Source organism: Dermacentor andersoni, chromosome 1, assembly GCF_023375885.2.
Source record: "Dermacentor andersoni chromosome 1, qqDerAnde1_hic_scaffold, whole genome shotgun sequence".
NCBI classification, from domain to species: Eukaryota; Metazoa; Arthropoda; class Arachnida; order Ixodida; family Ixodidae; genus Dermacentor; species Dermacentor andersoni.
Window position 1 is genome coordinate 134,498,978 of NC_092814.1, and position 24,672 is coordinate 134,523,649.

The 24,672-nt window shown below is 45.4% G+C and overlaps 1 protein-coding gene across 1 annotated transcript; it reads left to right on the plus strand.

Moving 5' to 3' along the window:
• The first annotated feature begins 285 nt into the window (after nt 1-285).
• LOC126543347 (uncharacterized) lies at nt 286-21,042 on the plus strand. Its single transcript, XM_072287900.1, has 5 exons — nt 286-606; nt 4,538-4,644; nt 6,123-6,325; nt 16,031-16,202; nt 20,989-21,042. Exons 1-5 carry the CDS (start codon nt 300-302, stop codon nt 21,040-21,042), a joined length of 843 nt encoding a protein of 280 aa, XP_072144001.1. The 5' UTR covers nt 286-299.
• Nucleotides 21,043-24,672: the final 3,630 nt, after the last annotated feature.

The following is a 24,672-nucleotide window of genomic DNA, read 5'->3' on the forward strand; positions in this document are numbered from 1 at the left end:
CTCAAATAGGTGAGCGTTTGCAGTTACTCGTCCGTGTTACGCGTCTCTCATTTACGGGTTTACGTTTACGCTTATACGCACCTGCATACATGCTCACGTTTTCGAACGCTTCTAGCCGGAACAGCAACTCATCTGCAAAATATAAGAGGTTCGTGCACCCGTGCACTCACAAACACCGAAAAATATAGATGACACTTAATAAAAGAAAAGTCGATAGTACGTATGAAAGCACATTCGAATCGACTTTTAGCAACAGGAACCTGTCCGGCATTTTGTGCTGATTCTTTCACCGCTGACTGATGCGCGCCTGTTGTACTCTTCTAGGACGGATTTACGGTGCCGTCGGTATAGATACCTCTCGGAGATCCATGACTGAGTGCGTGCACGTGTGTTCGCAGGTAGACGCCAGGACGGGCGCGCAGTACACCTTCGGCGAGCTGCACGATGCTTCTCTGCGGGTGGCCGCCGGTCTGCGGCGGCTAGGCCTGCGCACGGGCGACATCGTCTGCTTCCACGCCGCCAACGGGGCCGACCTCGTGATCGCCATGTGTGGAACATTCTTCGCGGGCGGCACGGCCGCCATGGCAAAGACTAACCTGACCGAAAGTTCGTGGTCTCTCTCTCTCTCTCCTCTTCTGACTTGCCCCAATGTTCCGAGTCAGAAGCTGTGCGCGGCGCTTTTCGGCCAAAGGGATCCTACAGGAAAAGATCAAGAATCAAGAAAAGTCAGGACGGAATATTACACGCCGCAGCCTGCAATAGCAAAATAATAGGCAACTCTAACTGAGAGAAGAGATGTAGTACGCCGAATTAAGGTGAGGTAAAAGGGGTGGATGATTGAGGAATGCATTGCGACCTTCGGATTGCCAAAGCACTTCACTATGGTGTAACAGATCATGGAAACAAGCGGCTGAAGCTAGTTAATTGCTCATCGCACAAAACACAAAAGAAATACTCTGCATTGAAAAGAAAAATTCTCTCTGGAAGCGTTTATGGACGTTCCCTTTAGAAAAGGAAAAGCAACGGTCACTGTCGCGTTTAGGACGAATTCAAACGAGACAGTTTAATTCTTCTGGGGTCGTTATCTTCCTCCCCCCCCCAAAAAAAAAAAAAAGCTGCAAGGATGTTACTATTTCGTCCGAATGTTGGTCAATCCCCCATAACAAGTATGCGCTATCAGAAAACAGAAACGAAGCCAGCGTTCAGACAGCGCCCTTATTTTAGATAAATTTTATTCATAGGAAAGACAGAGAGGATACTACACGCAGCTTTCGGCTCAGCATCGCTGAGCCGAAAGCTCAGCGAAGTGAACCATAGCTTTACGGACGAATGGGAATCGGAAAACCGGAGCGTCAGCAGGACATGAGAGCTGCAGGTGTCGCCGTGGGTTCGTACCTACATCGTGAACGCGTAGATGACACCAATAAGTCATCTATAGCGTCACGGCGTCCTTGCCCTCATTGCTTTCTGAATGGCTTCCAGGTCAATTCTCCTCCATGAATCCTCTCGTTCGTCTTCTGCGGGATAACTAGCTAAAGAGGATGACAAGCTTTAGGCACATGGCTGCGTTGTTGACAGTGGAGTCTGCATTAGTGAGAGCATCAGAGGTCACTCAAAGACTTGGTGCTAGCTGTAATCGGCTGATATCTATCTGCCCGTAGTAGCGACAGCATGCTCGTGCATCGACACGTCTCGCGCCGTGTTGCTCTGTTTTGTTTTTTTAATTTTAAGCACCATCTTCGCTGCTGCCAGGCTGCTTTCTAATTTGCAAATTTACCATGACCGGTTTCGTCAGCATTTCTGGCGCGCGTAGGTTAACTACTGTAACGGACTTATCTGAAAACGTTATGTACACACACTGTGCTTGTGTGATAGAAACGGAGTATGCAGTTTCACGCTCGCGCACGTGTGCGGATACGTACATAGTCGAACAATTAAATGCATGCTTGCATTGCCTATGCATGCATAGGTTACCCACGCACGCGCGCTCACCTGTTTTGAATGACTGGCGCATATTCGCCGGCCACTGAAAACAGCTATCGTGTCGGCATTCTGAAATACGTGCCAAAGACTTACAATTAACTTCAGACTTCAATTAACTATGCACTACGGAGGGGTTTCTTAGGGCGTGTTGTATGCGTTTGTCCCTAGGCGTGCCGACAGAAGTCGTGGGGCACGGTAGTGCTGAACTTAGCATCACAAGTTGGCGGTTGGACGCAATTATATTTATTCAATCGTGTACGTTTTTTACAAATTAAAACAACGTGTAATTATTTCGCATTATTGGCGGCGCCTCCAGGACACCAAAGGGGCAACAGGGACATCAAAGCTAGAACCCGGACTGGTCTGTAGGTTGGGTCTTGCAGAGGCCTGCGCGTGTCAGGGGAGTATAAGATCGTCTGTCCGCTATCGCGGACAGCCACTTTTTTTTTACGTGACCGCCCGTTGGCACGCTTCGGCCTCCTCGGTCCCAACCCACGGGCCGCCCTGCTTCCAGATTTGATCCGACCGCTACCGCTTGGGTACCCTGGAGATCCTGCGCCGCCTGCTTTGATACAACCTCAGGTGCTCTACTGAGGCCTCTGTTGGCCGGTTACATGTGCTCTCCTGGAGCAGTGCTTGTAAAAAATGCAATGACAAAAAGCGACCCGCCACTTATACAACACCGATCAGAACCTTGCCCCTTCAGACACAGCGATCGCCAAATGGGGTGTCTGTGTCCACTGCCTCAACGCGCTGGAAGTCAGCGGCGGAGCGTAAACAAACTGGACCGCACTCCGCAATGCCAGCATGCCTAGGGGACAAACGCATACAACACGCGTTAAGAAACCTCCTCCGTTGTGCCTAGGCAGACTCACATATTCAAGGAGCAAAGGTCCCCAGATTTTCTCTCTCGCACCCGCGCATACTCGCACCTGCGCAGAAACGTCGAGCACCGTGAAAAGCGCCACGCCTCACTGTACCTACTAGCAATTGTAAAAAAGGTAACCGGCCTCTCCAAGTTGGATTCCAATTGACATCGTGAAGGTCGAGAGTCGAACCCAATACCTGTGGTGTTAATTAAGGTGAAGTGAATTAGGTCACGGTTAATTAAGATAATGTTAATTAAGACACTCGAACCCATGACCTTTGGTGAGAGTCGAACGCTCTTGGAGATATGGACGAACCGGCCATATCTCCAAGTTAGATTCCAATTGATATCGTGAAGGTCGAGAGTCGCACCCACGATCTTTAGTGGGAGTCGAACGCACGACCTTTTTTGTTAATTAAGGCAGTCGAACTCACGACCCAACATGTAGATATGGGCGAATCGATCTCTCCAAGTTGGTTTCTAATTGACATTGTGAAGGTCGAGAGTCGAACCCGCGACCTTTGATGGGGCACTTCAAATTATACCATGGCAAGGGAAATTGCGATAGAGCATTGACCGGCAAGTTCCAAAGGTTTAACAAACATGGTCTACAGACCATTACCAAGGCATACAGTGAACTGGCAAGTCAAGTACCCATAGTAGTGGCATGCGTCAACGTGCGATCTCTGCCAACACATCGACAAGACATACGCATGACATCAACCTAATGCAGACACACATTCTGTACTTGACAGAACGGGGTGGGATCAGCAGGTCCCAGAAAGTTGTCTGGGTATCGTTACGTGTGTGGCGCACAGCGTCATGACCACAGTGCAGCAGGCGTAGCCATCTACGTTAACGACACAGTACAAGCAAAGCTTGTGGATCTGAACGTTCAACTCGACATCGGCAAAATCTGGACAGTACGATTGTCGACGGGTTTAATTGTCGTCTGCGCTTACTTGGCACCAAATTTGTCAGAAAAAGCAGCAGGCAACTTCACCATCCAAAACATGCCATTCGACGTTCTTCACCGCCCAATGATTATGGTCGGTAATTTCAACCAAAACGCTCAGACAAATGCAGCATTTCTCAAGCGCATGGAAACTGTTCTAGGTCTGGACCTTGCCACGCCAAAACAAGTCTCGTAAACGATTCGAGAAAGGTCCATCGACTTGGTATTCCACAATGAACATTCCATAAAGGATATCAAGTTTGTCGGATGGCAGTTTACTGATCACAAGGCCATTGTAATGTCCGTGTATCCAGAACAACCACCGCGGTGGCCAAGTGACGGAGTTTGGTTAGAAGATATATATTTTCAGGTGAACCTGCGTATCTGTCTTAATGGTCTTCATAGACTTGCCACCTTCGTTCTAACGTCCCAGAAATCACGCAGAACAAGTGATACTTTCTAGGCCACCGAGAAAGAGAACAAGTAAAGAGAAAGACTAGTAAAGAAAAAAGAAGTAATATGAATTGACAATGCATTCAAATGAGAATGTCAAAGTAATTCAATGAACATCTTGAGAGCGCGCAGGCTTTGGCCTTCATATTCTTTCTCTCTCTCATACTCTTTAGTTATATTTAAGCGACTGTTAACTTTTTTATTGCCTGCAAGACCATCGTACTGTCGGTTGGCTGTCTTGCAAATGTGTTCCTATTTTTCCCTTACTTTTTTTTCAGGGGAGATTCGTTACCAGTTTCAGGACAGTCGTCCGAAGTTTGTCATCACCGACCTATGCGACGCAGGGAGGGCGGTGAAGGCTTACGAAAGTATCACATCAGTAGAGGTAAAGTTCTGTACAAATGTATCAGTTCTTGCTTTTTAAAATATTGTATAGTTCGGAATGACATTACTACTTGTCCATTGTGCTTGTATCACTGAAAAAAAAGTGTATAAGTGCGCTTCTAAGGTAAACTTACACCGACAGTGGTCTCACCCTACTGACACCTTATACGTCTATCCTGGGCACAAATCGCCATACGTTTCCTTAGACCATCAGTATTAGCTGTACTCGCACCAGCGCTGCTAGACAGCCCTGGTAAAGAGCAAGATTATGGGTTCGATTCCTGTGGAGCGTCGGCCGCATTCCGATGGGAATGAAATGCAAGCGCCGCCATGTATTTGAATTTAGGTGCACATTAAGGACAGACTGGTGATGCACACTATTCCGCATCCTTCCGCTAAGGCATACCTCATATTCCTTATTTAAGATTCGGGATGTCGGTTTACATCATTTGTTTAATGTATTTCCAGGAGTGTTTGCAAAATAAGTGTCCCCGGCTTCTCCACAGCCTTAAATTTATCGATGAATGAAAGGGTAACTTGAGGTGAAATGAATTTTTACAGCAATTCAAAGCTTAGAGGACACACGCGAATCGCTCATTTGCGTTAAAAAAAAAAAAAAAACGTCACAACAAAAGATAGCAATATAGCTGTGAGGAATAGGCAAACAGAAGCATAGCTTACATCGCATGAAATTCAACTCGGTCTACCCAAACTCGTTTAATTTAAAATTCACTCGTCGCACTCGCAGATGTGGTCAGTGTGCTTAACGTTACCGAAGACTTGCCGTACGTTCTATGCAAGTGCTGCCGTTACTCGTCAGAATGACAGTCTCTGAAGGCCGCACTTAACTCGAGCTTGCAGCTTCGGGAGCTTCAGGTGGTGCTGCAGCTCTACATAACCCCCCCCCCCCCCTTTTCCTTCTTCAAACACACACACATGTATACACACAATGAACGTTAAACAGTAGTAGTTATAATTAGACGTTTCCTACCCAGAGTCGGGGAAGGGGATTACTGCCTGATGTGTTTCCGTAGCCTTACAACCGAAACAGCTAGCCGAATGCTATAGCTCCTGCGTGCGGAGAACGTGGCATAAGAAACACAACTAAATAGTAGGTGCCTCAAAGCCTGTTTTGTTTGTACAGAAGTGCTCATGACACATGCCAAAGCGGAGCACCTTAGGAAAGAACGATTTGGAAGTTTTGACTGTCGTAACAAAGCTCACAGAAATGCCCACGGCTTACGTAAACAGGCTGCTCAAGTAATGCGCGTTTTACGACCGTTTCACAGAAAGCTATAACCCGTTGAGATGGCTGCATGTGGAACTTAGGTATTTTCGAGGGCAATCAAGACCCTGAAGATGTCAACGTGCTTTTTGCTGGTTGCACTTCAATGACATCCAGTCTCTCCTATCTAATAAAGAAAAAGGTAACTTCGCTGCCAATATTTGCATCCGCTAATGAGATGCCCTTGTTTCCAGGCTGTCATAGTTACCACGGGCTCTTACGAAGGGACGCTGAGCCTCTCGCAGCTTGTTAAAACTTCTCTCGATAACACTGATGCTCCTGCGGATGTCGGTCCGGATTCCGTGTTGGCGATAATATATTCAAGCGGCTCTACCGGATTACCAAAGGGTGTACAACTCACACACCGCAACATGATCGCCCAGGTGCTATCATATGGGTAAGACATTCGTAGTTCTTTCTCTTTTGTTTTATTGTACGAATGACTCGGAGGTTTGTTATCCACTTAGTGTTAGCTGCTTTACGCTGAAGTTCAATTTACGCCTTTTTGTGGTTAACGACAGCCCAATATTGGAAGGAGGGGGCGTAGCTGTTGATACAGCACACTTTACATCTACATTAGGAATTCATTATACGATATTGACCTATTTTTTGAAGGGTACAGTGCACATCGAAGCACTCGTGGGCTCTATTAAGTGCGGTAGTACCCAATTACAACTGAATAGCAGACATGGTGCCCCATAACGTAAAACTATTACAATATGTTTTTATTCCAATTTTCTGACGTCGAATTTACGTAACTACTTACGCAAGGATCAGGCGGTAACCCGCAGTGTTGTTTAAAAAGCAAAATCAAACACGCTTCTCGTTTGTAGAATGTGACTTTCTTTTGCTTTCAAAGCGAAAAGCGTTGCCTACATTCAGCAGTTTTTCTTATCTAATTGGTTGAGAAGAGGCGAAGAGCGCGCTCAAGAAAAGAGAGTTTCGACGGGGTCGAACCAACGCAGTGAAAGTAGATAGCCGGATGAGGAGGGTGGCGCCGGCATCTACGATTGGTACGCTTCCCCTTACTTAGCTTGCGGTGGCGGGTAGAAAATCGCGGCGACGCGCAACGGAAGGTTAAACATGCCGTTAAAACAGATCCTTGTCAAAGTAGAGTTGGCAGAGCAATGTCGTACACGGGCCGAAAGGTCTCGATAACCTTACACTGCCCCGCAAAATCTTTTATTATATGCAAGTAAATTCATGCTCCCCGGCAGCTCCGAGTATACCCAGTGCCACAGCGATCGGCGGGAGCCATCTTCTAGTCCTCTTGGAACGGGGCCATCTCCGGCTATTCAGAAAAACTTTCAGTTTTGTTCGGCATATTGATACGTCTTTAACGCGTACACGTCACTTGGAGCTGGGGATTTTTAGTGGTTTTGTGACGTCGCGTGAAAGACATGTAAAATGGGCGCAGCCCGAGAGCGTTTTACCAATAGGAATTGGTCAAACGACGCCTTTTTCGCTAATGGGGAAAAAGGAGTCGAATCAGAAATTATTATTTTCCTTTCGTTTGGTCTAATCATGCACAATCGGTGTGCACATATATCAGATGGGGCGTTTTCGTGGTTTTCGTGACGTCGCATGACAGATAGGAGCAGTGGGTGGTGGTTCGAAAATTTTTTTGAACGATCGTGGAGGGCTTATTGCGGAATTGGAATAGAAAGGTTTGGAATAGCTTTACGTTATAGCGCCTATGCATAAGTATAATACCACCAGATATCTTTCTTGTATACTTACATTTCTTAAGGACTACTTGCTTAAACATACATAATCAGTTAGGGACGTCTATGCAGTGCCTGCAGTTGCTTGAGGCAGTCTAATATTCCCTATCGCGTAACAACTAGGCTGGCGGAAGAAGTAAGGCTGATCTGAAGTGAAGGCGCGACAACGACGATGGACGAAGAGAGAACACACACACATACACAAAACACATCAAAAAGTAAGGTTGGTTCCTAATTACTTGTACATCCAAGCAATATAAACAATTGAGAGCGAGTAGTAAACTAAGGAGAGACAAGGATATTAGCCAGATTGTATTTAAGGTAGGCCACTGTGCACTGGAGGAAGGGAATAAAGAATATAAAAATAAAGCATAGAAAAGACACAAGATTAATTCACATGTTGCTATCAAAAAGTTTCGAGACTGGCTCTGTTATGAAGAAAGTAATTTATTTACGCGCAATCAAACACTGTCACCTTTGAAATAGTCCCCTTGCGCAACAATACAACGCTCCCAGCATTCCTGCCACTTTGAGAATATGTCCTGGATGTCTTCTTTCCGGAAGAAGTGGAGCACCCTTCTGCGATTCGAGCTTGATTAAGACACTCGTGCCAAAATTGTAATTTTTGAACTGGGTTTCTAATTTTTGGAAAACCAAATAAGCGGGAGCCAATTCAGACGAATAGGGTAGAACCCGTATTTCCGGCAAGAAACTCGCATGTGCGAGGTGAACTTTGACAGGCTGCACTGCCGTCCTCCAGTACCCGGCTCCTCGTGCGTCCTTGAACGGACCGTTTATTCCAAACGGCCTCCCTCAGACGCCCTAAAACTTGGCAGCAAAACTCGCTGTTCATAGTCTGGCCATTCGGGACGAATTCCTGATGCACAATGCAGTGAATACCGTGAATCCCGAACAACACGATGAACATGCACTTTGTTTTGCTGCGGACATGCCCGGCCCCTATTTTGGCCGTGGAGGCGTTGAGCTTTTCCGCTCCGACGACTGCTGCTTCGTCTGAGTCGTATTCGTACAACTAAGATTCGTCCCTATAGGGACGAATCTTAGTTGTACGAATTCGACATCGAGGGTCATCCCTATAGTGATGACCCTTGATGTGAAAGACAGTGTGATTCAAATGGATTTGCTCCCGCTTCTTTTCGCTCTCTTCCAAAAATTAAAAACCTACCTCGAATATCGCCATTCTGGCAAAATGTATTAAATCAAGCTCGAATCGCAGAGGGTGCCCGACTCATTACATTGTGAAAGAGAGACTTCCAGGACATATTCGCAAATTGGCAGGAACGCTGGCAGCGCTGTATTGCTGCGCAAGGGGACCATTTTAAAGGTGACGGTACTTGAATAATAATAATAATAATAATAATAATAATAATAATAATAATAATAATAATATTAATAATAATAATAATAATAATAATAATAATAATAATAATAATAATAATAATCAGCTTATTCTTATGTCCAATGCAAGACGAAGGACTCTCCCAGCGATCTCCAATTACCCCTGTCTTGCACCAGCTGATCCCGACTTGCGCCTGAAGATATCCTAATTTCACCACGCCACGTAATTTTCTGCCGTCCTCGACTGCGCTTCCTTTCCCTTGGTACCCATTCTGTAACTCTATTGGCTCGCCGATTATCGACCCTACGCATTACATGGCATTCCGAGCCACATTTCTTTCTCTTAATGTCAACTAGAATCTCGGCTATCCCTGTTTGCTCCCTTATCCCCACCACTCTCTTCCTGTCTCTTAAAGTTACGCCTAACATTCTTCGTTCCATCGCTCTTTGCTCTATCTTTAATTTGTTGTCGAGTTCCTTTATCAGCCTCCAAATTTCTGCCCCATATTCTAGCACCGGTAGGATGCCATGATTGTACACATTACGTTTTAACAATAGTGGTAAGCTCCCATACAGGATCTGTATTATTGCACTCCAGTCCACTTTTATTCTTCTGGAAATTTTCTTCTCATGATCAGGGTTCCCTGTGAGTAATTGATCTAGATAAACGTACTCATGTATAGACTCTGAAGGCTTACTGGCAATCGTGAACTCTTGTTTCTTTGCCAGACTATTGAACAGTACCTTTGTTTTCTGCATATTAATCTCCAACATTAATCTTGCACTTTCTCGGTTAAGGTCCTCCATCATTTATTGCCATTCGTCCCCAATGTCGCTGAACAGGACAATGTCATCTGCAAACCGAATGTTGCTGAGATATTCACCGTTGATCATCACTCCTAAGCTTTCCCAGTTTAATAGCTTGAACACTTCCTCTAAGGATGCAGTGAAATGAATGCATTGGAGAGATTGTGTTTCCTTGCCTGACTACTTTCTTGATAGGTAATTTTTTACTTTTCCTATGGAAAACCAAGGTAGCTCTGGAATCTTTGTAGATATTTCCCATGATATTCGCGTATGTCTCCTGTATTCCCTGATTACGCAATGCCTCCATGACTACTGGTATCTCTACTTAATCAAATGCCTTTTCGTAATCTATGAAAGACATACATTGATGCTGATTGTACTCCGGAGATTTCTCAATTACCTGATTGACGTCATGGATGTGACCCATTGCAGGATATTCCTTTCTGAAGCCAGCCTGTCCTCTTGGTTGATTGAAGCCAACTGTTTCCCTGATCCTAGTGGAAGTTACCTTGGTGAATATTTTGCACAATACTGAAAGCAAGCTAATGGGCCTATAACTCTTCAATTCTTTAGCGTCTCCCTTTTTATGGATTAGCTTAATGTTGGCATTCTTGCAGCTGTCTAGCACACTTGAAGTCGTGACGCATTGCGTATAAAGGGCTGCAAAAAATCTAAATTATGGGGTTTTACGTGGCAAAACTACTTTCTGATTATGAGGCACGTCGTAGTGGAGGACTCCGAAAATTTCCACCACCAGGGGTTCTTTAGCGTGCACCTAAATCTAAGCACACGGGTGTTTTCGCATTTCGCCCCCATAGAAATGCGGCCACCGTGGCCAGGATTCGATCCCGCGAACTCGTGCTCAGCAGCCCAACACCATAGCCACTGAGCAACCACGGCGGGTAAAGGGCTGCAAGTGTTTCAAGCAAATATTTACTCCATATTTGATTAAATCGACTGTTAATCCATCTTCTCTTGCCGCTTTTCTGTGGATATGTGTTATCGGTAAGGTGCGCTGCAGTGACCACAGGATGGTAAGAACTCGAATTAGCCTAGACTTGAGGAGGGAACGGAAGAAACTGGTACATAAGAAGCCGATCAATGAGTTAGCGGTAAGAGGGAAAATAGAGGAATTCCAGATCAAGCTACAGAACAGGTATTCGGCTTTAACTCAGGAAGAGGAACTTAGTGTTGAAGCAATGAACGACAATCTTGTGGGCATCATTAAGGAGTGTGCAATAGAAGTCGGCGGTAACTCTGTTAGACAGGATACCAGTAAGCTATCGCAGGAGACGAAAGATCTGATCAAGAAACGCCAATGTATGAAAGCCTCTAACCCTACAGCTAGAATATAACTGGCAGAACTTTCGAAGTTAATCAACAAGCGTAAGACAGCTGACATAAGGAAGTATAATATGGATAGAATTGAACAAGCTCTCAGGAACGGAGGAAGCCTAAAAGCAGAGAAGAAGAAACTAGGAATTGGCAAGAATCAGATGTATGTGTTAAGAGACAAAGCCGGCAATATCATTAGTAATATGGATGAGATAGTTCAAGTGGCTGAGGAGTTCTATAGAGATTTATACAGTACCAGTGGCACCCACGACGATTATGGAAGAGAGAATAGTCTAGAGGAATTCGAAATCCCACAGGTAACGCCTGAAGAAGTAAAGAAAGCCTTGGGAGCTATGCAAAGGGGGAAGGCAGCTGGGGAGGATCAGGTAACAGCAGATTTGTTGAAGGACGGTGGGCAGATTGTTCTAGAGAAACTGGCCACACTGTATACGCAATGCCTCATGACTTCGAGCGTACCGGAATCTCGGAAGAACGCTAACATAATCCTAATCCATAAGAAAGGGGACGCCAAAGACTTGAAAAATTATAGACCGATCAGCTTACTGTCCGTTGCCTACAAAGTATTTACCAAGGTAATTGCAAACAGAATCAGGAACACCTTAGACTTCCGTCAACCAAAGGACCAGGCAGGATTCCGTAAAGGCTACTCAACAATAGATCATATTCACACTATCAATCAGGTGATAGAGAAATGTGCGGAATATAACCAACCATTATATATAGCTTTCATTGATTATGAGAAAGCGTTTGATTCAGTCGAAACCTCAGCAGTCATGGAGGCATTGCGGAATCAGGGTGTAGACGAGCCGTACGTAAAAATACTGAAAGATATCTATAGCGGCTCCACAGCCACTGTAGTCCTCCATAAAGAAAGCAACAAAATCCCTATAAAGAAAGGCGTCAGGCAGGGAGATACGATCTCTCCAATGCTATTCACAGCATGTTTACAGGAAGTATTCAGAGACCTGGATTGGGAAGAATTGGGGATAAGAGTAAATGAAGAATACCTTAGTAACTTGCGCTTCACTGATGATATTGCCTTGCTTAGTAACTCAGGGGACCAACTGCAATGCATGCTCACTGACCTGGAGAGGCAGAGCAGAAGGGTGGGACTAAAAATTAATATGCAGAAAACTAAAGTAATGTTTAACAGTCTCGGAAGGGAACAGCAGTTTACGATAGGTAGCGAGGCACTGGAAGTGGTAAGGGAATACATCTACTTAGGACAGGTAGTGACTGCTGATCCGGATCATGAGAGTGAAATAATCAGAAGAATAAGAATGGGCTGGGGTGCGTTTGGCAGGCATTCGCAGATCATGAACAGCAGGTTGCCATTATCCCTCAAGAGAAAAGTATATAACAGCTGTGTCTTACCAGTACTCACGTACGGGGCAGAAACCTGGAGGCTTACGAAAAGGGTTCTGCTTAAATTGAGGACGACGCAACGAGCTATGGAAAGAAGAATGATAGGTGTAACATTAAGGGATAAGAAAAGAGCAGATTGGGTGAGGGAACAAACGCGCGTTAATGACATCTTAGTTGAAATCAAGAAAAAGAAATGGGCATGGGCAGGACATGTAATGAGGAGGGAAGATAACCGATGGTCATTAAGGGTTACGGACTGGATTCCGAGGGAAGGGAAGCGTAGCAGGGGGCGACAGAAAGTTAGGTGGGCAGATGAGATTAGGAAGTTTGGAGGGTCAACATGGCCACAATTAGTACATGACCGGGGCAGTTGGAGAAGTATGCGAGAGGCCTTTGCCCTGCAGTGGGCGTAACCAGGCTGATGATGATGATGATGATGTGTTGTAAGGGTATTCTAACCAGATCGCTAGCTATATAAGGAGCCTCTTGTTCATCAGTATTTCGAATGAAGGTAGCCTGGGAACTCTGGGTACTCTAAAGGTCCATATAGAATTCATCTGCTGGTGACTTTACTACATCATCAAAATTAGTGGTGACATTACCCTGCTTATCTTTCACTGCATCCATCTTGTTTTGTCCTATGCGAAGTTTTCTTCATACTGATTTCATGCTGCGACCATATTTTTATTGCTTCCTCAATCTTTCCCACGTTATGATCTCGAATATCCCTTACTTTCTCATTGTGGTCAGTTTTGATAGTTAAGAGAATTCTATCTGATCGCTTGAGTTAGACTTTTTCGTGATTTGTTGTTTCTTTATTAGATCCCTTGTTGCTTGGGAGAGCTTACCTACTCGTTGCCTTTGTGCTCTACCTCCCACTTCAATTGCTGCTTCTGAAGTCAGACTAGTTACGGTTTCATTCATTACATCCATGTTAACTTCATCTTCCTGTCCTAAAGCAGCATATTTGTTGGCGAGCACCAACCTGAATTCCTCTGCTTTTCCCCTTACTGCGTCTAGGTAGGCCTGTTTCTTCTTGACTAACTTGACTCTTTCTCTTTTCAAATTGAGAGAAATCCTAGACTACACAAACATATGGTCACTGCCATTTTCCTCACCTAGCACTTCTACATCCTGCACTGTGATGGCATCAGCAGAGAGCATCAATTCTATTTCGTTTTGTTTCTATATAAGGGCTTTTTCAGGTCCACTTTCTGTTACTTCGCTTCTTGAAACTCTGAACAATGATTCAGAGTTTATTCCTTTGCGCGAATTCTACCAATATTTCTCCTCTAGTGTTCCTAGAATCGATGCCGTAGTTGCCAATGGCTTGTATCCCATCCTGCTCTTTCCCCACTTTTGCATTGAAGTCGCCCATGGCTACAGCATACTGAGTTTGCACCTTTCTCATTGCTAATTCCACATCTTCATAAAACTGATCTATTCCTTCATCGTCATGAGTGGAGGTTGGAGCGTAGGCTTGTGCTACCTTTAATCTATATTATTTATTTAGTTTTGTTATGACGGTTGCTACCCTCTCGTTAATGCTGTAGAATTCATCAATGTTGCCGGCTATGTCCTTATGGATTAGACATCCTATCCTGTATTCTCTCTTGTCTGGAAGACCTCTGTAGCAGAGGACGTGGCATTTAGTCAGCACTGTACAAGAATCACCAGTTTTTCTAACTTCACGAAGGCCAATAATATCTCAGGGAATACCTGATAATTCCTCAAAGAGCCCTGCTGAGCTAGCCTCAATCAAGAGGCTTCGCGTGTTAAACGTTGCAAGGGTCAGTTTCCAACGGCGGCCTCTCCGGATCCAGAGATTCTTAGCACCCTCTGCCACGACGCGTGTCTGACTGCCGCCTTGGTCAGGTACTTCGTAGCCGCTGCGGACCATGGGTTAATTGAAAGTGTCATGAGGGAGATAACGGCCGAATACCGCACCAAGGAGGCCACTCCCTTTTATGGTGAGGGAGTGACTTTTGTAGAAGCTTAGTAGGCTTGAGTTAGTATAGTATAGTATAGAGTTAGTATAGCCCCACTGGCTCTCGGCATTTTTTGCCGGTGTCAGGCACCACTCCAAGCCTGCAGATGTAGTGTACTGGAGGTCTGGAGGTGAGTTGGAGCTTACCACCTTACCTTACCAAGCTTACCAAGAGAAGTTTATTTCCAACACCGAGTCGGAGGTTCCACCCCCAAGGATTTGAACTTGTCCCTATAGTAACCGTGCAACCGAGATAACTCAGTCAGATAACCCTGTAGGCGGCGAGGCCACCTTATGGCGAAGACCAGCCCAGAGGATCCTACATGTACGAACGTTTTATGACGCATGAAAATAGGGAGAAGAAACGATGGTTCAGGTGACTATTTGCAACGCTTATAACTGGACCAGGAACGTAAAAATATTGTCAGACATGGCCATTACCATCATCCCCCCTCCCATTTCCACGAAATACAAAATGTGTTGTAACCTACACCTATGTCGGGAGAATGGGAAGCGTATCTGATAGCGGCTGTATCACACGTCCTAAAACTTGAATAACACATTTTATGTTTTTCAAAAGCTATATTTGAACCAACTCATGCAACTCCGCAAATATATTTTTCATAGCGTTCCACCCATTTTCGCTAAATTTGACCTCGGTGGTATTTGCAGTTCTGCCAGGGAAACGGGATAAATTCTGTCCTGTTCCTTACACATACTCATAACGCTCTAGAGCGTTATGACCTTCCGTTATGAACTTCCGACCTTGAGATTAGAAGCAAGGTGTTCTAGCTCTGCTCCACGCCACTTGTGCACATAAATAAATCACTTTCTTCGAAACAGAGCCAGCCTCGAAAGGTTTTGATACCACCTCGTACAAGGAGGCGCGTTATAGCAATAAAAAAAAAAAAAAAAAACACTCGCACTAGCCTAACGCACTGGAAAAGATCGCCACGTACTTTGGAAATTAATACACGCACGAATTAATGCAGCGCAGGAGACGCCTGCCTTGCGGCATGACGTCAGGTGGTGTTGTCCACTTGCTGTGTGCGAAACGGTCACCGCCAGCATTATTCCGCGAGCATATAGAGTGTATACAGATCTGTGGAGTTTCTCCCTGCTTTCTTCAGCTTTTCCGCAGTATCACCTTGGGCTGAGTTTCTCAGAACGGGGACAGCAGCGTTCTGTGCAGTTCATTATCACCGGTGACATTGACGACACGAGTTAAAGGCGCCCTGCAATACTCGTTAGAAATGTTGCAACATGCCTTGGATATTGAACGGCACATTCTCGGGAATTACTTTTCCCCTCAAACATTTTTGCAAACTGCTTTGTAACAGGACTTCCAAAAGACGATGGAAAAGAAAAGAAGGAGATATCAAGAGAAGGGAAATCAGCTGTACTAACATCTAGTCCACATTATATGCTTATGTCTAGGGAATGAGACCAAGTGTTTGGTAGCGAGCTGAAAGTTTCGACTAATTTCTGCGCCTTATTTACGCAGGTACCTGGACGTATCGATTTTTCAAAAGGGGGACATATTTCTTGGTTCAGCATCACTTATGCATGTCGGCGGCTTTTCGCTCACGATGTGTCATCTCGGCCATGGCTGTCAGGTCGTCATGGTCCACACTCCGGATTTTAACATCATTCTGCCTGCGATAGAAAAGTACAAGGCGAGTAATCCTTTTTCTAACATAATATCCGTGAGATCCGGAAATGTTATAGATAAGATATTCGCGGAAACAAAACGAGCGTCAAACTTCTCTCTTCATTGCCTCGTCAACTCGCATAGGATATTTGACTTTCGAGGAAGAAAACAATAGGCAAGCTAGACGAGCAAACTATACTTAAGACTCCGATATTAGAATCTGTGACAAAACAAATGCCACATTAGAGTAAGTACGTTGGTCGCGACAGAAACAGCAACAAGAAAAATACATGAACTGAAGAGTGGACTAGGGCACATGTAGCAGATATGTTCTCATGATTTCAGCAGTGGCATCAAATGACTTAAAAGAAAATCAAAGAAAACTAAAATGAACGATAGATTAGAAGGTGATAGCGACATGTGCAGTGCTCGCGATAAAATGCAAATGAACTCATTTCCTTGCGGTGATATGTAGGAGAGTGCGAGCGTGTAAGGCGTAATAGTCCATCTCGTTATTTTTCTGGCCTATTAGAAAGACTATAATGGTCCCGTTCCGTCCCTTTTGATTTTTTTTATCATGTTTTTATTTTTGTCACGCTCCTCTTTCCGTCCTTACTTCCCCTTTCGCTTCCCCTAGTGCAAGGTAGCAAACCGGAGGTTTTAACTCTGGTTAACCTCCCTGCCTTTCTCTCATTTGCATCTCTCTCTCTCTTTCTCGCTCTTTTTGTGTGCGTGTTCTGTACGTCCGCCTTGCACAGCTTTCTGTCGTTGTCAGGAAAATGTATTTACGTACGCACCCTCACGTACAAACACGCACACATACGAACACGCCCGCGCGTTCGTGATCCATGCCGCTATGAATCGATGCACAACTGCGCATGACAGCTGCAGACGTCGCTCCGCAGCATATTTCTCCATCCGCCTGTCGGATTGTATAAACTGCGGCGCAGAACTGAAAGCTGCTCTTTATGTATATGAGTATGCCTTCGGTGTGTATGAGTGCATGGTGTATTTAACACGCATCACGAACAGCCCCCAGCAGACATCTACAGCGCGGGAAACGATGTGCTGCAGAGTGCGTTTGCGCCGTTTGTCGAATGTAGATGATTCGAGACAACCAAGATTACGAGCTTCTCTCTAAGCTTTTCTTGAATGACAGGCCGCCAGTAGCATCGCTTTCCTTCTTGCAGCCAATATGCAAATGCTTTGAGCAATGTGGACAAGAGATGGGATAAGCCATGTCATCGTTTTGCAGCTTTTGCCTGGCGTCTTTAGTTGCGAAGCCGTTTCTCCTTCAGGAATCACAATTGTTTTCTTTCTAGCCGCCGCCTTTCTCCGGATTCAGCTTCCTAATTTTTAAAATAAATCTGCTTTGTCATGGTTCGAATACGCGCCGACATTCGTCAGCTTTTTTCCTCTGGAGAGGCGCAGTTATTAAACATGTTAAGGGCCTCGAGAAAGTTAAGCTCACGAGAAAGTTAAGCTCAAGAAGCAAGATAAGGATATTGCTCGAACCTTGCTTTCCTTTCTTTATTTTTTTTACGCAGGCGACATCGATACTGCTGTACCCAACGTTCGCCCAAAGGTTAAGCGTGTATCCGCTTCTAAGCCAGTCGGACACTAGGAGCCTTACAAAAGTGATGATTGCTGGAAACACTGTAACCAGCACGATACTGCAACGCATAACCAGGAAGCTCCGACTGAAAGGAGTCATACAAGGTACCCTGCAAAGACGTTTTTTGTTTTTAAAGTAGCGGCGCTTAAACGAACATGATCCTGCAAACAGCAAGAATGCGTAGTTATAACAAGATTCGCGGAAAAAAAAAATACAGCCGATGGAAAGTTTGACGTTTCTCATGTGATCTCCAGCACTCAGTGCGTAACCCGTGAAATGCGCTCACGGCTAAGATAGAGGAAAAATAGGTAAATCGTGCGCGCCTTCATTTCATCTGGAACTCAAAGGGTTCACACATAAACGGTATATAATAATACCCGGCGTGGTAGCTCAGTGGCTATGGAGTTGAGTTGCTGACCACGAGTTCGCGGGTTCGATCCTGGCAGCGGCGATGGCGTTCAGATGGAGGCGGAATGTAAAAGAAACGCTCGTTTACCTTGCATTGGGTGCACGTTTAAGAACTACAGGTGGACAAAATTAATCCAGAGCCGTGGGTGAAGTAGGTGTACTGCTTATTCATGAGGCAAATAATAAACTAATATGGGGCAGAATTCACTAAGCGAACTTACGAACAAATTTAGGCGTAAGAGAAGTCTTACGAAAAAAGCGTATTCACAAAGCTAAAACTGTTCGTAAGATCAGCAAGCTTGCGATGCCCGCAGCTGAAAAGAAGATCGTTGTAGTCGAAAAAAGGCGTGTAAGTAACGGTATCACCGGTGCGAACTTCAGTACTTGCGCCAATAGTAAAAGTAAGTCGATTCACAAAGCTTAAACAGCCGTCGCAGCTGCCGACGCGAGAAGGATTTTCTATGATACGGGGGTATATGGCAGCAGTCTTAAGAACATAATTATGCCTATCTGCGCCGCTCGGGCTGACGCGGGTAAGCGTTGGAACGCGCTACTGCGGTCGATTGGCTATGAGGTCCCGACTGATAGTCGAGGATGGCGCGTGCTTATATCTTTATAACGCGCTCTCGTTTATCATCTCAAAGTGCATTAATCAGTTTGGTGCATAATTGTATTGGTCGTGCGCTGCTGTAGAACGCAGTAACATTAATGCGGTGCTGCGAACTTGTGCCTTGTCTGATAGGCTGTGTTTCTCAATGCGCGCAATAGCCTGACTTTTCATATTCGTCATGACACTCTATTCTGTGGCAGCAAATAGAAGTGTGGTGTCCGTTCCTGCCAACTGTCAAGTTTGTCGTTGATGTATTTGGAGCATTTCTATGTTTTTTTTCTGTGTTGAGGTTTACCTCGCTCATAGGGCTGCGGATGATTATTTTCCCAGACGCTTTTGAGGACCTAATTTTCCATGCGTGGGGAAACGAGGAAAAAACGCCTAAACGCCTAATGATAAAAACTTGTTGATGTTGGAGAAGTCGATGTGATCTTCCATGCGGTTAGCCTCAGCCTTCCATTATATTATTGCTCACAGTTTCAATTCAGCACAAAGTCGAAGAGACGTAGTGTCAGTGCCCACGGTGCTGCTCATCCTGTAGCATACGGTGTAAGCGAACGCTTACGTACGACGGACGGAAATACTGGCTATGAAATGAAGCGGGACGTCAATACGATGGGATATAAAACATAAATGGCAAATAAAATCACGGAGCACCATTGATACGAAAATCATGTCGACTGCTTAAACACGCGTGATGCTGTGAAATAAACTACACCTCCTTAACGAAGCGAATAAGCGTCGCATGAATCCTCTTGTAACCAATCTTCTTAACGAAAAGAGTACAAGAGCGCTTCTCTGTGGATAACAATTTTTGCGCGAACAAACTCTGTCAGAGTGGTCTACACCTCTCGATTCTAATGGTTTACAAAGTTACATGCCACCATGAAGCGTGGTGTATAATGTCAGCAGGGCGTGGCCGAAACCAGCCTGCAATCCAATCAGTAGAATGTTACGTGACGCCAACCGTTCATTGCTCCAAACTGTTAACATGCGTTCGGTGCAAAAAAATTACACCCTATAGTGTACCACCTCATATCGCGGCACTTGCATGCACAAGCCAGTAACAGGCAACAGGCCATGGGAAGGTCTAACGACAAAAGCTACAGTAGAAGACAACCGACATCCTCTTATGATTGGCTGGTGATGCTTAATCTAAACCCCAGACTAGCATCAGTCCTGGGCGAAATGACGTCACTCACGTCTTTTAGTCGCTTGGTGCGATGTTCTTTCTATTTTTTCCTCCGCTCACATAAGAAAGAATTCATACGCGTTTGTGAATTCAGCGCAAGAATTTTCTTGCAGCCGGCGACGGTCTTACGGTGCTCCACGCCTGCTGCGTAGGAGTGAACTCAGCATGATGGCATGAAAAAGCTAGCCAGAGGGGCCTGGCATCGCGAAGTGAACAATGCGAAGCGCATACGACGCTGAGCCTGGTCGCTAAAACGCGTCGCATCAGCAAGGTCACAAGTTGCGCCGCTCGAATTATGCTGTCTTGTGCGCCCTCACGGCTGTCTTGTGCGCCCTCACGGCTGTCTTGTGCGCTCTCACGGCGGCGCACAGTTCGATCACCTAATTCAGTACGTTTGGACGAAGCTACGACATTTGGGCGTAATTAGCGGTGTAATTGCATATAGTACGGATTGTGCTGAAGAACTGAGCGAACTTCTCACCAAGGCCGTGGTGCTTGCAGCCATTCGGCTGACAATTCGAAAATTCTTTCGATTATGTGGAACTGCCACATTTACGTTCAGCTATACTGTGCACGTATCTGCAACACACCAGACTCGCTTCGACTCTGCCTCAGTGATAGTTCCGGCTTCTGATGTTCTAATTAACTACAAGAAAACTGGAAATATACTTACTAGAAATGGCGTCATCCAGGAGACACAATGTCTGCAATTATATTCATTGCATGCTTAGAAGTATGACGCTATTAGATTGGGAAGGATCAGGAGTGAGGATCAACGGACAATATCTGAACACGCTTCAGCTTGCCGATGACATTGTCCTGTTCAGCAACGCTGGGTACACATTGCAAAAATTGAAGGAGGACCTTAACCAAGAAAGTGTAAGAGTTTATTGAAGAATAATATGCAGAAGACAAAGGTAATGTTGAACAACTTGTCAAGCGAACAGGAATTCATGATCTGAAGTAAATCTCTTGAATCTGCGCAGGAGTACATTTATTTAGGTCAGTTACTCACTGGAGACCCTGATCATGAGAAGTAAATTTACAGAGGAATGAGAATGGGTCGGAACGCATATGGCCTGCATTATCAAATCATAACCGGGAGCTCACCGCTGTGGTTGAAAAGAAAAAGTTTACAATCAGTACTAAGAGAGAGACGGTAAGCACTGAGTGCACGTGGGATGATGCACAGGGACTGGGAGAGCCTGGGAGAGGCCATCATCCTGCAGCGGGCATAAATATACGCTGATCACATTTTACAACAGTCAAAATTCGTCCAAAATTTTAGCGCACTGTTGCTCTTACACCGCATTTCGCTTTGTACTGCGAGGCAGCATTTGCATGTTTACAGAATAGTGTTTGTTGCTACAGGCGGTATTAGCCTGGCGGGCCTGGCAGGCAACTGCTGCGCCTAAGCGTTTCTTTCTGCGCTAAGTATGTCACCATGTGCCCATCAGTTCCTTTTCTCACAGAAATGTAAAAAGGATGCATGACACTCGCACTGACATTCTTCTGACGGCGGTGCTGTGAACGGGCGAGCGCGGTTGCGCTTGTCAGCGCTGTAGCAGACGCCCGGAAAGGAACCTGTCGGAAAGGGCTGTACAGTGATTTGCAGTGAGAATATAGCCTCAACTACAGATGCATGATGTGTGATCTTGCTATCAGTTGACCGCGCTTCTGTAATTTGTGTCGTTTAATCTGAGCTTTGCTTCCTCCTTGCTCTCATACGGCGCCGTAAGTTTGTGCCACTTCGATTGCACCTTTATCTTAGCTCAGGAACTTTTTGGCTAAGAAATTGCGTAGGAACGGCACAGCTTAGTGAATTCCGCCCATGATTCCTTAGCCACGCAAAGGTCTTGAAGTGTATTTCTTTTTTTTTTTTTAAGTCACAGTTACCAGGTAAATTCTGAAGTCTGAATACACATCTCTCAGCACAGACCTCGGTGAAAGGCCGAGTTAAAAAGAGGCAGAAGAGCACTCTAAGAAACGTTTAAGCCGCCGTGGTTGCTCAGTGGCTATGGTGTTGGGCTGCTGAGCACGAGGTCGCGGGATCGAATCCCGGCCACGGCGGCCGCATTTCGATGGGGGCGAAATGCGAAAACACCCGTGTACTGAGATTTAGGTGCACGTTAAAGAACTGCAGGTGGTCCAAATTTCCGGAGTCCCCCACTACGGCGTGCCTCATAACCAGAAAGTGGTTTTGGCACGTAAAACCCTCATAATTTTTTTAAAGAAAAGTTTACACCTTTTGAGTCGTATCTTGCCACACAACGATAAACGTCCTCGGTCTCGTCCGCATTTCCTTTCTTTAACGCTGCGAGCCCGGCACTTCCCAGTAACGAACGGCATGCGCGTTATCAGCATGACGTAGCATTGCCGACAGGAAAGTAGCGGGCACGGCGTTTTCAAGAAAGGAAACTCAAGCAAGGCAGATGACGATTATCGTTGTGTGGCAGATATGCACCCCAAAGGGTGTAAACTTTTTTTAGAGTGAGGCTTGAAACAAGCGAAAAAAGCACATACGAAAAACCTGTCTACGCTGAGTTTGGAGGAAAAAAATAGAAATTGACTATGCTGAACCCCAGGCACGAGCTTCCGGAAGGCGATGTTCAATACCTACCATTTTGTTATCAACATCTGTTTAACCTGCCAGAAGAAAAAAATGCACTGTTTTAATTAATTCCTGCACACTCTCCAATTGTCCGTTTTCAAAGCGTCTGACCACTCGATGCCGAATGTGAACCGTACCTACAGGACATAAATAAGCACCTTGTCTGGTCCATAACAAGGACTATATGTGAGACAACCAATCCTTTAGCTAATTCGGCCAGTGTCTTTTTTTTCTGCAGCCTACGGTATGACTGAGTTGACTGGATGCTTTACGTTTTCCCTACCACGACTCGATGACTTCAAGAGCGTCGGGAAACCTGCTCCATTCGTAGAAATGAAAGTGAGTGAATTATCTGATTCAGTGAAGTTCATGTATATCTGCGGCGTACCGCTATGTGTGCTGTTTCATTATTCTTTAATTTTGTGGTGATATCTAGATGCACGATCGACGTTGTCATGTTCAGTTGCAAGACGCACCCATGAAATAACTTGAGTGTTCGTTACGACGCTTCTCATGTTTTCTAGAATTATCACCATAACCAGACAATTCGAGTGTGTCATGACATGTCTAAATCGCGGCACAGTGCCCATAGAAGGTCGCAATTGCAACGTCACGCTTGTGGGCGGATGTTTTCAATCCAAATCGCGTAGAGGCGGTGATGTGAAGTCGAGAAACGATGCTCATTGACTTGCCGGTATCTCTTTGATGGTTTACGAGGTTTCAGCCCACTAACGTGACGTAAAAGATCAGGGCTGTCAAGCCCTTGCTGGTTTGCAACATCCCAATTCCCCGTTTATTGAGTTTCAGGGACTTCACAAAACTCTCCGTTCGGAGGACCACCTTTGCCTACCACCTCCGCTAAATATATGTCCGTTGTCATGATAGGCCTGCACCCATTCTTGTGTATGAACTGCACGGACATGCCGTGCGCAAAAAAATTTGTTATAATGCGTGCAATTTAAAAAGACTATATTAATTTTTTAATTTCTGTGCTTGGTGTGTGCGTTATGTTGGATAGTTGTAGATAATCATATCTTATGGCAAGTTAATTTTGATTCTTCTCTAGCGCTTGTACTGCAAGATATTCCTCCGCAGCTGTGGTACCCAAAACAGCTAACTTCTCATTCTGAGGCGGGGCTTTCAGCGTGAAGACATGCCTCAGAATTACAAAACTCGTAGCGCATCGCACGAGTTCGAAACCGCAACGCAGCTGATAACAGCTGCGCTGTCGCTGCTGTCTGGCGAAAAGAAGAGATAACGGCGCGACGAATTGCATCGCGGCAACTTCGCTCGTACATCCTCGCCTCAGATTGCGAAAGACCACGTGCTTCATGAAAAAATCAAGCAAAATGAGCTCGCTTAAGACGACCGGCCTTAAGTGACCCATAATACTTCATGCGCAAAAATTAATAAATTGAATAATGAATTCAGTTCATTATACACGTTCTAATAATAATTTACCGTTTCCAGCGGGTCCGAAAAGGAGCACAGGACACCTGTGGAAGCCGCAGTGACTAAATTATGGGTTTTGCTGTCGCAAAACTTCACGGTGGATTATAAGGCACGCCCTATAGTGGAGGACTCCGGATTCATTTTGGCCACCTGTGATCTTTAACGTGCACCCAAAGCTAGGTACTACGCGAGCGTTTTTGCATTCCGTCCCCATCTGAGTGACGCCGCCGCGGCCGGCAAACGAACCTGCTACCTCGTGCTCAGCTGCGGAACACTATAGCCACTGAGCGCACTGCGGTCAGGTAAATACAGTGACTGAAAGCGCAACATTTTGTTAGATTCGGCCTCACGGAAGCCCATATCCTAAGAACATTTACACGCCGGTGTGGCAGTTCAAGTCACGTGCCCAATGATGTTATTTTCGTTAAATATAGGCATGCGCACGTTCACGTGAGCATAGGACCTCTCTAAGAGCCGCTTTTATGCGTGAAATGGCTGTTTCCACCAATAATTTATGAAGAAAAATGGCTGCGAGATGCTCCATTTTGCATTACAGAAACACAGCTTGGCTCGAACTTCCACAGATGCCGAATCGTAATATTCACGA